At 59.9% G+C, this 14,434-nt stretch overlaps 1 protein-coding gene across 2 annotated transcripts in view; it reads right to left on the bottom strand.

The window, feature by feature from the left end:
* Positions 1 to 3,431: 3,431 nt before the first annotated feature.
* The window catches only part of PAK4 (p21 (RAC1) activated kinase 4), a 47,255-nt gene continuing 36,252 nt past the window's right edge, over positions 3,432 to 14,434 (bottom strand). For both annotated transcript variants that reach the window (XM_081216716.1, XM_081216717.1), the window contains exons 3-10: positions 13,356 to 13,613; positions 10,124 to 10,585; positions 9,500 to 9,931; positions 8,034 to 8,167; positions 7,631 to 7,757; positions 6,364 to 6,489; positions 4,964 to 5,098; positions 3,432 to 4,440 (exon numbers count right to left, since the gene is read on the bottom strand). In XM_081216716.1, the coding sequence (XP_081072842.1) occupies positions 4,285 to 4,440; positions 4,964 to 5,098; positions 6,364 to 6,489; positions 7,631 to 7,757; positions 8,034 to 8,167; positions 9,500 to 9,931; positions 10,124 to 10,585; positions 13,356 to 13,559 (1,776 nt within the window). In that variant the 5' untranslated portion in view covers positions 13,560 to 13,613 and the 3' untranslated portion in view covers positions 3,432 to 4,284. The remainder of the gene's footprint in view (positions 4,441 to 4,963; positions 5,099 to 6,363; positions 6,490 to 7,630; positions 7,758 to 8,033; positions 8,168 to 9,499; positions 9,932 to 10,123; positions 10,586 to 13,355; positions 13,614 to 14,434) is intronic.

The raw sequence follows: 14,434 nt of genomic DNA, 5'->3' as shown, positions 1-14,434 counted from the left end.
CTATTCCCTTGATTTTGCTTGGCCCACATGATATTGTTAAATGTTTTTCATAAGTTGCCTACCTTTGAGATTCAAGAGCTTTCACATGAAAATGAGGATCTCTTGAGGAAAATCAGAACATTTTGCATCATTGGACCAAACCCCCGCAAGGCCAAGGAGCCCTGAGAAGTGACTGACCTTCGAAGGGGCGTGTGTGTGGCCACTTCCCCAGTCCCCAGTGTCACCTGCCTGGTCCTGGGGCATCAGAGTTGGAGCCTCCTGGACCAGATCTGTCCTGCTCACTGTTGCAGCCCCACAGCCCAGCCTGAGGCCTGGCTCAGAAAGCCAGTGAGGGACCCCGGACTTCAGGCCTGGCCCTCGTAGGATGTGTGACCCTGGGCAGGTCCTTCCCCTCCATGGACCTCAGTCTCCACATCTGTGAAATGGGGGAAGGTGTGAGATGATTCCAGGGCCCTTCTCGTTGTGGGGCGTTGGCAGGAGGCAGGCACGAGTTTGAGGTCACCAATGACTTACTGTGGCAGATAAACTGCCATTCTCAATCCTGGCTGCATGTTAGAATTGCCTGGATAATTCTCATTTTATATACCTATGACCAGACTCCAATCCGCACCAAAGGGGGTTGCCCTTTGCTCACAGAACAGACCTTCAGCATGGCCTTCAAGGCCTTTATTCCTCCCAAGACCCCTCTCTCATTCTTTCCCTTTAGCCCACTCCTTCTTCCATTCTCCTCACTGCGATCCATTCTGTTCCGTAAATGAGTCTCTTTTTTTGGTCTTGCCAAATGAGGACTATTCTTTTACGTCCACCAGTTTTGATTTACAGACTTGGTTGGCTTGGCTCCACATTCCCATGGGCACACTTGGTACCTGGCTCCTGATGGCTTCACAGGAGCCCTTGCCTTGCTCCCTCAGATCCTGCATAAATACTGCATGGTCCAGAGGGATAATTTCTTTGGGAAGTCACCCAGGAGCGGAATTACTGAGAGATACGTATGTGCAGCCCTTCATCTGACTAAGCCAGACTTTAATTTTTACCAGATTCGTACTGTTAATATGACAGCTCATCGCTGAATTTGCTTTTCTCTGATTACTAATGGGTTTGAGCACCTGCGCACATCCCTGTTGGCCTTTTAATTTGGTATAATCAAATTGATTTTTTTCTTCATAATTTGTTTCTTTGGGGGAGTTTTCATAAGTCCTTCTCTGCCCCTAGCTCATCAATTATTTTCCTCTATCAACTTTATAGTTTACCTTTCACGGCGTTTTTTTTTTTTTTTTTTTTTAGTATTTATTTATTTATTTGGCTGTGTCGGGTCTTAGTTGCGGCACGCGGGATCTTCATTGCAGCATACGGGATCTTAAGTTGCGGCGTGCAGGCTTAGTTGCCCTGTGGCATGTGGGATCTTAGTACCCCGATCATGGAACAAACACACGTCCCCTGCATTGGAAGGCGGATTCTTAACCACTGGACCACCAGGGAAGTCCCCACGGTGATATTTAATCCAGCTAGAGAAAAATACTGTCAAAACAGAACTGAGATAATAGAAGGTTTTCGTATTTCTACTGTCTAATCCTCAGCCGCTGGCCAGAAGCAGCAATTGAACGTGTGAAACGTGGCTAGTGCAACTGTGGGACCAAATGCTTAATTTTATTTCATTTAATTTAAAAGTAAATAGGCACATGTGGCTAGTGGCTACTGTCCTGCATAGCACTGATCTCGGGTTCTCTTTCATTGTATTCTGTAGGGATTGTTTTCTTTTTCTTCATAAAATGAACCAATTTCCTCAACACTATTATTAAACAATCTATTTCCCCCATCAATTTGCTCCTGCATACACTTGGGCCTGCCTCTGGGTTCTCTGGGGTGAAGCCTGGCGAATGTAGTGAATAGCAGGGATGGAGGATCACGATTCTACCTAAGTGTTTTGTTTTTGTGGCTTTTCCATGCAGCATGTGGGATATTAGTTCCCCGACCAGGGATCGAACCCGTGTCCCCTGCATTGGGAGCGTGGAGTCTTAACCACTGGACCGCCAAGGAAGTCCCAGTAATAAAGTTTTAATTAGACACAGAGTCGCTCAGAATAAAGACTACATTTCCCAACCTCCTTTGCTGCTGGGTGTGGCCACGTGACTAAGCTCAGGCCAAAGAGGCAATGGTGAAAGCTTTGGGGTCACATCCTTTAAAAGGAAGGGGTGTGTCCTCCTATTCACGTGGGAGAGGTAACAATCCTAGGATGGAGGAGCAGCAGGATGGAAGGAAGCTGGGACCTTGCTAACTGGGCAGGACTGAGTCCCCCACTCCTTGGCCTCTTACTGAGAGCAACTGTAGATCTCAGTGGTTCTCAAACTTGAGGGGGCATCAGAATGAGGCTTCTCACTGCGGTGGCTTCTCTTGCTGCAGAGCACGGGCTCTAGAGCGCAGGCTCAGTAGTCGTGGCGCACCTGCTTAGCTGCTCCGCGGCATGTGGGATCTTCCCGGACCAGGGCTCAAACCTGTGTCCCCTGCATTGGCAGGCAGATTCTTAACCACTGCGCCACCAGGGACGTCCTGCACTATGCTTTAAATCTGTGTTTATCCATCTAGATCATGTGTGTACTTGGCCAGGCTGTCACAGAAACAGTGCCCAGATCCCTGGGGGACTCAGGGCCTGTGGAGAGGGGTGCTGTGGGGTGGGGGCTGACAATGGGGACGAGGCAGGACTAGGTCGGATTCTCTGGCTCCTCTCCACACACTTCCAGCCCACAAACCAGACTGAGGTCCCTGGTGCCGGTGACTCCGGAGGGCTCTGGGAAGGGGGTCCCCTCCTTGGTCTCTCAGTGTCCCCAGGAGGCTGCTGCTGCCCCGACACCTCCCAGGGTGCTGGGAAGGACACACGCCGAGCCCACACTGGCCTGGGGCAGTCACTGCCCCAAATGCAGAAGCAGCGCCGTCTCCTGTCGGCCGGATTTTCTCCTCTCCCTGAGACCCAGCCTCAGGGAGGCTGGAGGGCAGGACATGGCCAGTGGAATATTTCTGAGGCTGGCAGCTCCAGGTCCATCTGTCTTAGCCGACGCCCCAGCAGCCCATCTGCCTGTTGACCAGTTTCCTAACATCAGCTCACCAAGGATCAGTTCCTACCCACTGAACGCACTCCAGACCACCTTTAAAATAGGTTTCCAGCAAACTGCAGATTTGGCAAACTGGTCATCATGGCACATGGACTGGTAAACTGGCCGCTTCCAGGCCTGGGGGGCATCAATCCAGCCCTGTAACTGGCTGCTTGGACCGGGAACTCCCGCCCACCCACAGACACGGCCCTGGCCCTGAACTGGGCTGGAATCCTGGGGTCAGCCAGGCCTCCCTCCCAACCCTAGAGCCCCTCCCCATCAATTCTCCCCACAAGACGGCCTGGACGGGGGTTGGGGGGCCTCTATGCACACTGCACACACACAAAACAAGAAACTGGTTTAATTGTAAAACTAAGTTGAGGGAGGGGCAGGCGGGGCTGCGCTGAGGGGGCAGGAACCTGATTCTTCAAGCAGTGGTCCTGTCCCCGGTGCCACCCCGCGGGACAGGGACCATCCGTCCCCAGATGGGGGCTAGAGTGTTATAAAATGACAATATAAATAGACTTCTAGAAAAGAGGAGGCTGTTCCAGGTGCAGTAGTCATGTTCTGCAGAGGCTGGGGGTGGGTGGGAAGCCCTGACCCCCGTCTCTGCATCCAGCCACAGAGAGGGGTGTGGGGCAAAGGGAAAAGGCCACTCTTCAGACATTCATGATCGACCCCCGCAATGGCTCAGGGGGGAGGGGCTGTGGATCAGGCGAGGTCTCAGAGACACGCACTTGCAGGCTGGAGGACAGAGGAGCTGGACCTTCTACATGCACACATGCGTGTACACATACACACACACACACGTGCGCGCGCGCACACACACACACACACACGCACACACACCTCTTTCGTAGTGTTGTCTCCACCCCTGGCGGCCCCCACTGCAGATTTCCAGTGATGGGAAGGCCGCCCGTCCTTCTTGGAGACAGGACAACACTGGGGCGGGCCTGTCCCAGAGGGTTGGCGGGTCCTGGGAGCCTCGTGTGCTCCCACAAGTCCCTGCGTTTTTTTAAAAGTCACAAAATCAAAACGGCAGTTCAGTAGTAGGGTCCCGCACACCCCCCAGCAAGGAGGGCAGTGCCATACAGAGTGTCTCCTGGGCTGGGAGGGGCAGGGGCCGGCCCTCCACTGGCCTCTGGCAGGGCAGGGGTGACCCAAGGGGCTCTTTGGTTCAGGGTCAGGGCGCTGGGCCTCATCTGGTGCGGTTCTGGCGCATGAGGGGCACGATGCTGGCGGGCGGGCCCGCTTTGGCCAGGAATGGGTGCTTGAGCAGCTCAGCCGCCGTGGCCCGCTGTGCCGGGTCACGCACCAGCAGGCGGTCCAGGAAGCCCTTCAGGGATGGCGACACCTGTCAGGAGGAGGACGAGAGGGTCAGGGGGTCTGAGAGCCAGCTCCACTGCTCACTCGCTGTGGGGCCTCAGTTTCCTTCTCTGTCAAATGGGCTGACAACATCTACTGCCTAAGGAGGGGGCAAAGAGGTCCCAGGAGCTTGGCCCCAGGGGCTCATTCCCTCCCCATTTCCAAGGTTCGGCAGGACCCTGGCAGCAGCTGGGCCCTGGAGGCGCCCCTTTCTCACCAGGCAATTCCTCCACCGCGAAGGCCCCTCTCCTGGACCTGGCTATGCTGTGTGCGTCTAGCCAGGCCAGCCTAAGCACAACCTCTGGCATGTGGGGTGGTGAGGGCACAGAGCTTACACAGACACTCGAGGCCTGGGGGACACGGGGGTGACCCAGCACACAGCAAGCGCCACCTTGGGAGGGAGCCATCCACACCCCAGTGCGGCCCGCACCCAGCGCTCTGCTTGGGCTCGGGGCTGGGTGGAGCCCTGTCCCCCCACCCCCACCTGCCTGCCGCCTGCGGGAAGGGCCCACCTTGTGCAGGTTCTTCAGTCGGGGTGGCAGGTTGTCCCGAATCATCTTCATGGCTTTGAGGGGCGGCTCATTGAAGTAGGGGGGCTCCCCATCCACCATCTCGATCACCATCACCCCCAGAGACCAGATGTCCACCTGCGGTGGGGAAGGGGCAGCAGGGCTGAGCTGTGCAGCACGGCCAGTGCTCGAGGGACACCCACAGCGGGACGGCCCTGCTTCTGCCTTTGCCTCTTCGCTCCCGGAATCCTTGGGCCCTGAACACCCTCGCTGATACCCAGCCTGCCGGACCCTATGCACTCCTCACCCAGGGAGCCCTCTGAAGGGTTCTGCCCACCCAGCATCTATCCCCTTCTTTTTTGCTAACCCCCCTCCTCCCCCTGGGTTTCTCTGGAGAACCCCCTCTCCCCTACTTCAGTCCATGGAGCATGACCAGGTAGCCTCATCAGCAAGAGTCCGGACACAGTAATTGGTTCAGGAGCGGGCACAGGACCCAAGCTGAGCCAGTCACAGTCAACCCTGAGACTTCAACCAAAGTATTCAGGAAAACAGTAGGGCTCACAGGCAGGGAGATGTGTCCTGGAGTTGCCAGGGTCATGTCTGCTGTGACCAGGGGAGCACCTGCCTGACTGAAGACTACAAGGGGAAAATTCTAGGGACCCACAGCTTTCCATTTTGCTAAATCCGTTTGAGATGGTTTTGTCACTCACAGGCAGTCCTGACCGAGACGGTCCCTCAGAATCTCCTCCCAGCCTCCCCTCCCAGTGTGATCCCACTCCTACCTGAGGTTCCCCCAAGATATGCTTCCAAGGGTACCTTGGCCAGGCCCTGGGTCAAGCCTTGTTGACTGACTGTGGAGGAATCCTCAGGGCCACAGGCCACAGCTCAAAGACCAGGCAGGTCACGGCGGGGAGTGAAGCAGGTCAGTGTAGGCAATAGAGATGGGTGGGGACTATGGCCAGGACGAAGGCACCCCTGCACTTTCTAATGTGGAGCAGCCCCTCAGCACCTGCTGACTGTTGCCGTGTGGGAATTTGGCCTCCACGTGGCCAGAGCTCTTGGTTTTCTGACAGAGGATAAAATTCAGACTTTCACGTGAGAGCTCTCTTTTTAAAATGCTTCCAAGAGCATCTTCAGAGCACATCGGCCAGTTTGTGGCCTCTGCCCCAGGCTGACAGGCAAGGCCAGGGCCACTTCTGCTCAGCATTCTGTTCCCATTGCTAAGCACTGGCCTGGCTCCAAACTAGAACCCAGTCAGCAACGAGTGCACACAGGCATGCCTACTTCTCCCCCAAAACTGACCCCAGGGACTGAGCCCCCTCACCCCCAGCACTCTGGCTGTTCCGGATTGTCACAGCATAAACCAGCGCCGAGAGTGGGATGACCGGCCGCCTCTGACTCACCTCTGGCCCGTAGGGGAGGCGGGAGATGAGCTCCGGGGCCATCCAGTAGGGCGTGCCGACCAGGGACTTCCTCCGCGGCACCTCCTTGCTCACCTGGGCACAGAACCCAAAGTCCGACAGCTTCACCTGCAGTAGGACGTAGGCAGTAGGGTCAGAGGTGCTGGTGGGGGCAGGTTGAGTAGAGGCATTTCCTATTTGATTCCTCGGCCTCAGACGCGCCTGGGTCTCCACGATGCTGCCCAGAGGTTAGAGCCTCTGGGGAGCTCTGCCGTCTCCTGGCTGGGGCCCTCAGCCGTGTCACCTGCCCAAGGTCGCACCATCTGCCTCCGTGACAGGGTCTGCGCTGGGGCTCTCGGGGGAAGTGGCCCGAGTCCCAGGGGTACCAAAGGCTGGGCGGGGGCTCAGACTGGGGCTGGCTCCCAATGCTGTGCCCTGGGCCCCTGCTTCCCGGCAGGAAGCACACCTTCAGCTGGCAGGTGTGAGAGGGATGCAACCCTGTCCAAGGTGGGTACAAGGGGACACAGCCTGCCTCTGCAACAGCTACGTCCCCAGACCAAGGATTTATACCTTTTTTGGAACTGTGGGCCCTATTCGGACTCTTGAGGATGTCTATGGATCCTCCTACCCCCAGAGAGCATGCTCACACAGTCCCCCAAACACATCTGCAGACATCTTTAGGTGTTTGTGGACCCCAACGGAGACTCCCGGTGAAACTGAGCCTTCCCCCCACCCCCCGCCTCTGCTGACTGGCTTAATTTTCCTGGGGGAGGGCGGGCAAATCACCAACAAGAATTTGGTGAAAGTCAAGGGCCCCCTCCTACTGAAAATCATGTTCACTCTTGGAATATAAATGCAGGTTCTGGTCATTGTGAGGCTCATCCATGGACCTCAGACTCAGAACTTCAGTCCAGAAGATGGGAGACAGGACTGGAGTCCACAGCCCACGCCTGGATGCCAGGCTAGCAGCAGGTTCTCACGTGGCCGAGAGCTGAGGCTGGTCACCCAAATGGAGTCTCCCCTCTCTGGGCCCAGGGCTAGACTACAGTTCCCAACGGCCTGTGCCGACGGCAGAGCCCCCGCCAGCCTGAGCCCCTGACCGCAGGGGCAGAGGCCCCACTCGCGCGGACCCCCGACTCTGGACTGCTGCACGAGGAACGAAGGAACTTACTGCTCCTCATGAGACTGAACGCGGGGGTCAGAGCGCACCCTACCAGCGGAGGGAGAGCTGGGCAGAGGCGGGGGAAGGCCAAGCCACCCCGTTCCTCACCCTGCCATCATGGGTCAGCAAGATGGAGTCGCTCTTGATGTCCCGGTGGATGACCCCCTGGGCGTGCAGTACGGACAAGGCCTGCAGCACGGCCAGGCACACGGCGGCGATCTGCTCCTCGTTCATCCTGCGGGGGTGGGTGGGTGAGTGACGGGGACAGACAGGGCCCTGCCCTGGGGTTTAAGGGGGACACAACACTGCCCTGGGCTTTGAGGGGGACATGGTGCCACCGTGGGGGCCGGAGGGGGACAGAGCCTGTTGGCTCTGAGACACGGCCCCACCCCAAGGGGTCTGGAGGGGGCCAGTCCTATCGTGGGAGAGGTCTGAGGGGACCCAGGTCCACCCTGGGGAGCTGGGGGAGATAGCAGGCCGGCTGTCACACAGTCCAGCTGTCCAGCAGTACCTGGTGTGGGTGACAATGTCGGTGAGGGCGCCTCCCTCCAGGAACTCCATCACCACCCAGAGCTCGTCCCCGACCAGGTAGCTGTTGTACATCTCCACCACGTTCTCATGCTGGTAGTCCCTCATGATCACCACCTGGGCGTGGGAGGCTGGGTCGGCGTGGCGGAGGGAGGACCGCCAGCCCCTGCCACCGGAGCCCTCCCGCCTCCCTCTCAGCCTGGGTGTGGGCCCTGCCACACTGCGGGTCCGACTCCTGCTCATCGGGGTCCCCCTGGGCTGTCCTCCCACGGCCAAAGTCAAGAGACCTCAAAGGCAGCGTGGGCCTGACGTCTGCACTCTATTCCAGGGGTGCTCCCGCCCCGCACACACCCCACACTTCTGACGCTGGTCTCTGACCAGCCCTGAGCTGGGCCGCGAGTGGCTCTGATGGCCAGGCTGGTGTTGGGAGAGGGAGCTGGGACGAGGGCGTCTAAGCACAGGGCTGAGACCAGAAGGCCAAGCAGGTACTAGGCAGGTCAGATAAAAGGCGGTGGTGGGGGGTGGGGGAAGAGATTTCAGGGGCAGGAAGGCCTAGCAAGGCAAAGCCTCACGGAGCTGGGGGAACACGATGCTCACAGGGGCCACGTTACACTGGGGCAAAGCTGAGTGTGGAGAGGTCAGGAGGCAAGAGCTAGAGTCGGACGACCCGGGATGTGACATCCTCCTGGGACTCCTGCATCGGAGGCCGGGGGCTGCTCCCAACAGATTCCTCTCGGGAGGGAGCCAGGGGTCTGCCTTTGCAACACGCTCACTGGTAATGAGCCCCCCAAGGGCCAAAGCCTGAGGTCAGACAGAAGCGAGGCCTAGATAGGGGCGGATCTCAGATGCACGGCCAAGAGGCCAGGCCTTTGTCTTGAGGGCACCAGGGGGCGCTGCAAAGGGTAGTAAAGGGGCGTGTGACAGCCCTTTGGCTGCGGTGTGCAGGAATGCCCAGGGGGCAGGGCCGAGCAGCAAATGGGCTACACGGGGACAGGGACGGGGGAAGGAGTGAAAGGCTCAGGGCTGACAAGCCGGGGTGGGGGCCAGGGAGGTCCAGCACTCTGGCCTGGGGACAGGAGTGGCGGGGCCTCTCTGAGACAGGGAACCAGAAGAGGCAGGTTTGGAATACATGTTTCGGGGCCAAAATGGGCCTTGGTGGGTATGAGGGGCCTGGAAGGCACGCAGAGGGTGGGGCTCAGGGGGCTGAGGGAGCCTGGAGCTGGGGCTCGGGGTCTAGCCAGGAACAGTACAGCCGTGGCCGTGGGGACAGAGAAGACAGCCTGGGGAGGTGTGACGCGTGAGGACAGGAGCCGGGCCCAGAACCCAGCCCTGGGGAACCCCATCCCCAAAGGCCCTCTCCCCTCCTCACCCCTACGTGCCCTCAAAAACCAGGGGCGGAGGAGCCCCAGGAGGAGAGGTGAAGGGCGGGGGCAGGGGCAGCGGGCCCACCTCATTGAAGAGCAGCTCGCGCCTCTGCTGCTTGCGCAGGTCCATCTTCTTGACGGCCACCAGCCTGCCCGAGCTGCGCACGGTGGCGATGCACACGATGCCCGTGGAGCCCTCGCCGATCTTGATGAAGTTGTCCAGGTAGGAGCGAGGGTCGCCGGGGTCCACCACCAGTTGCAGGGCAGCCCGGAACTGCTCGTGGGACACTCGCTGGGGTTCCCGCTGTGGCGAGCGGGGTCCGGGGGCGGGGGGTGCAGGGTGGGCAGTGAGGGTGCGGGTTGGAGGGGCCAGCTGGGGCTCGGAGGCGTGGGGGCCCAGCACTCCAGGGCTGGGGGGGCCGTGGGCTCGAACGGGGGGCCGGGAGGCGGAGGAGGACTGGGGGACGGCCAGGCCCCCCACCGATGGCCCATTGGGGGCCACGTTGTGAGGCTCCCCCTGCAACAGAAAAGAGAGGCGACTGTCAGTGGAGGGGCCAGAGGGACAGAGACCCCGGCTGTGGGACAGACACATGGTGGTCAGGATGCAGATGGACGGTGGGCTGGGCACGGGTTGGAGTCGGTGGGTGGCAACGGGGAAGCTCCGGGCAAGGGGACAGTGGGGTGGTCCTGGGGCAGGGAGAGCAGTTACCTGGGTGCCCCGGGATGGGTGGTCCGTGTCGGCCCGCGGGTACGTGTTAAAGGGCCGGCCAGCTGCCACTTTCGCCCCGCTGGCCAGACTGACAGGCTGGTGGGGGGTGCCGACGTTGGGCCCAGAGAGGGGGCGCTTGTCCCGGGAGGACTCCTGGGGCCCCCCTGAGCCCTCCCTGGAAGACTTGGGCCTCTTGTCCGGCCCCACCCGCCTCCTGTCTCCACTGCTGCCACCCGCCTCGCTGCGACCAGCGACCCGGCCTTGACCGCCCGCCTTCTCTGGGCCCCCCCTGGCCGTGGCGGCCTGCTCCACGGGAATCCCGTTTTCCTGGCGGGCACAGGCGGGTGGCGGCGGGCTGTCTCTCCGCAGGGAGTTGGAGCGCGTCACCGACATGTTCTCAAACTCGTCGAGCAGCAGCGTGAGGGCCCCATCCTTGGCGCCTTTGCTGCCCCTCACGATGGTCTGGGGTCCGGGGCAATGGCGGGGTGGGGGCCGGGCAAGGAGGAGGGGGACACAGGACGTGTATCCGACACACGAGGACAGGACAACACAACACACACAGAGACAAGACAGAGACGGAATGAAGAAATGCCATGGGTGATGACAGGGCGGGGCGGGGGGGCGGGCGCAGGAGCAGGGAGGCCCCTGCTGCCCCTCCCCCAGCACCTGGCCATGGGTGGCAGGAGGGGAGCAGGAGGAGAGCCTGCCCATCGGTCAGGCTGTCGTCCCCCCGCGGGATGCACCCGTCTTTTTCTTGCTCTCCAGACTGGGGGGCGGTCCCTGCCCTGTGGGGTGCAGGGGAGGAAGGGCAGAGACCACGCCACCCCATCATCAGCCCTGGAGAGCTGCAAACTACAGGATGCTGGGGCCAGGGCCCAGATCGGCACTTCCTCCCCTGCAGCCCGCCAGGGCTGTTAACTCCAAACCATGCTCTCTGTGCCTCTGGAGGCTGAGGGTGGGTTAAAGGGAGAGTCAGAAAAGTTTGGGCCCAAAGTAGAGGGCAGGAGTGCCCCAGGAGCAAGGCTGGCAAATGCGAATGCCTGTGTAAAGCCTGTCCTGAATCCACCCTCACCTGCCATGGCCACCATTCTGATTCAGGTCACAGCCTCCAGGGTTCCCCCTGCCCCTGACTCAGCTCCAGCCACATGGGCCTCCTAACTGCTCCTAAAACACACTGGACACACTCCAACCTCAGGCACTGGCTGTTCACGCCGCCTGGAACGTCTTCTCCCAAGTTTGCCCTGAGCTCCCCTCCCCAGCGCACCCCCCTTTCAGGTCTTTGCTGGAGGCTTTCGCTGACCACCCGTAGTCTGAAACGCCAGCCCCTAACACTCCCTATCCCCCTCCCCTGCTCTCCTTTTCTCTAGAGCACTTAAAACCAGCTGACATAAAGCATGCGTACAGCTGTCCATGGCCTGCTCCCCCAGTGCAATGATCGCGAGGGAGGCCACGGTTTCCTCCTGTCTGTTTCTGTTCTGGCTGCATCCATAGCACCTAGAACAGTGGCTGGTATGCAGAAGGTGCTCAATAAGCATTTGCTGAACCCATGAGTGAGTGAGTGAGTAAGGCAGGCAGGCTGGGAGGAGGCTGAGGGAAGCAGAACCCATGCCCCTCAGCCCTGTACTGTCAATCACTGGCGGCAGGGACATGGGCTGCAAGACATCCTAAAGCCAGAACCACCTCAAATGTGCAGAAAACACAGATCCCACAAAACCCACCTACAGGCCACCATACCCCTGTGGGGCCAGCCCCTGCCCCCTGCCTCTCCTGGGCCTGGCTGCCAGCCTGGAGGCCTGGCCTTGCCCAGGGGCCCAGCCAAGCAAGGGAGACACCTGGTCAGGCTTTGGTGCTGGAAAAAGAGGTTGAGAAGTCCCTGGGGGTTGGGGGAGGGTCTGGGAGGACTAGGGAGTTTCCCAGCCTAGGGCAGCAAAGACGAGCGCCTACAGGGGCCCCAGGAGAGTGCCAGCCTGTGTGGCACCTTTGTGTGACTTAAGGTGCCCCTTCCTCCTGGATAACATAGTCCCAGGTAGGGCTTGTGGCTGGCAGGCCGAGCAGGGGCTAGATTTTAGGAAGCGCCCTAGTGCGGGCATCACCAGCAGACAAGCAGCCACAGGGCCGGGTAGGGGATGGAACTGAGGTGGGCTGGGTGGGGCCTGAGGGCCCAGAAGAGCTGGCACCCCGCCTGCGGTGGCAGCTGCCCCTCCAGTGGCCCCAGCCGATCTGTCAGGAGAAGCCAGAAATAGAGATTTGGATGTGAAGTCTCTTGCTTTTTTAGGCACTGGCAGAGAATTCAAAGTATCCAAAAGCCCCCTGCCTGGGGCACATGAACGCCTCAGTGGGCAGCCAGCTGGAGACCCTGGGGGAGAGCTTCCGCCGCCAGCCCGGGGCAGGGCAGGATGAGTCAGCCCTGGGCCTGCCCCTGGGTGCTGAGCCTGCTGACCAGCCTGCCCATCTCCACCCCTCTGAACAACCTGGGTTGCATTCCCGTGGCCCGTAGCCCTTCCCAGTTCCCACTGCCCTTCGGATAAAGTCCGTGCTCCGAGACAGGAAAGGGGTTAAGAACATGGGCCTTGGAAACGGACCTTGATTCAAATCCCAACTCCGCCCTTTTGCTCAGATGGCAGGGAAAAAACCCAAACCAAAAAAACCCCAATGCTTCACGTGGGCCGTTTCCTCCACTAAAAGCCCTGACTCTCCACCATTTGCCCCAATGACTCCTCCTCGTCCTCAGTCCTCAGGGCTCAGCTCCGGTGTCCCCAACTCCAAGAAGCTGGCCTGGACCCTGGGGCTGGTCAGGAGCCCCCTCTGGGCTCCCCCAGCCCAGCCCTGAGCACTTGGGGCAGTCACCATGTGGGAACGAGTCTGTGCTTCGCCCTGAGATGGGAGCCCGGTGAAGGCCCAGGACAAGTCTGTGGTGCTGGGGAGCGGAGCACAGAGCTCAGGGCGTGAGGCTCCAGGACAGGAGCACGACTTGGGGCTGGTGTGGGGGACTGTCGGAGGGTCAAGGTCAGTGTAGGGTTCTCAGCAAGGTAAGGGGGGGTCAGCGTTGAGGCCAAGTGAGGGATCAGTGGGTGGAGGGGTGAGCGAAAGGTGAGAATTGGGGCGCGTCTGTGTGGAGGTCAGCAAGGGAGGGGGAGGTGTTGGCCGCAGGGTCAAGTGTGGGGTTGAGGGCTGGGGTCACCCCGAGGGGGTAGGCGTGGGTCAGGAGAGGCGGTGGTGGGCGCCAGCATACCTTGGGGGCCCCAGGGTGGATGGAGGTGATGCAGGCGGGGTCGATGAGGGGCTTGGGCCGGCGAGCTGACTCCTCGATCAGGCTCTGCCACTGGCGGGGCAGCCCCGTGAACTTCTGCTCGTGCTGGTCGAAGCCCGTGTGCACGCGGTGCTCGAAGTTAGACGGTGCCGAGATCTCAACCCGCTTCTTCTTCTTCCCAAACATGGCGCCAGGCTCTCAGCGTGGTGAGGGCGCAGATTTGGGCTCCTGCCGGCAGGCCTGTGGGAGGGGACGGCTCGCCAGAACCTGCTATTTCTCCTCGATCCTCTGGCCCAGCCCTGGTGCTATCCATCCTCCTCTCCTCCCTGGTCTCCCCACTCCCCCGCGCCCCCTCCCCAGTCTGTCCCCCACATGCAGCCCAAGGGACCCCGTGAACACCCAAGTCAGGCCCCTTGCTCAGAGCCCTCCTGTGGCTCCACCTCACTCAGGGGAGAAGCTCAGTCTTCCCGTGGCCCCGCCCCGCCCCGCCCCGCCCCGCCCCTCCTCTGCTTTCATCTCTCCCCGTCACTCACACTGGCTTCCAAACCTCAGGGACTTGCACTGGCTGTTCCCTCTGTGGGGAATACTCTTCCCCGGTATCCACACACATGGTCCCCTCCCTCCCTTCCTTCAGGTGTCAGAGTCGTTGGTGACTCCTTCCCTGAACATCCCAAGAAAAAGAGTCCCCATTCCCCACTGTCCTTCCATCACATTTCATAGCATGTTTAACTTCTGGAAATTCTGCTGCTCAGTCTGTGTTTACTAGTTCAGTGTTTACAACCCCCATCACTAGACTTTCAGTGCCCCAAGCCAGGTCTCACCTGCCCAGTTTCCTGGCGTCCCACTCCCTTGTCTCGGCCACGCCCAGCACACAGTATGTGCTCAGTGACTGGTTCCTAAAGGCCGCCGACACTATCCCTGCTTTGCCAGCCTGCACTCTGGGCTGGAAGCACCACATACCTTTGGTTACTTGTTCAACAAATGGTTACCAAGCCCCTGTCCTATGCGTGACCCGTAGGCAGCCTCACTGCTATATGCCCACTTTACAGATGAGGAGACTG

The sequence above is a fragment of the Mesoplodon bidens genome, assembly GCF_964165515.1.
Source record: "Mesoplodon bidens genome assembly, chromosome: 18".
NCBI lineage: Eukaryota > Metazoa > Chordata > Mammalia > Artiodactyla > Ziphiidae > Mesoplodon > Mesoplodon bidens.
This window is presented reverse-complemented; position numbering and strand designations above follow the sequence as displayed.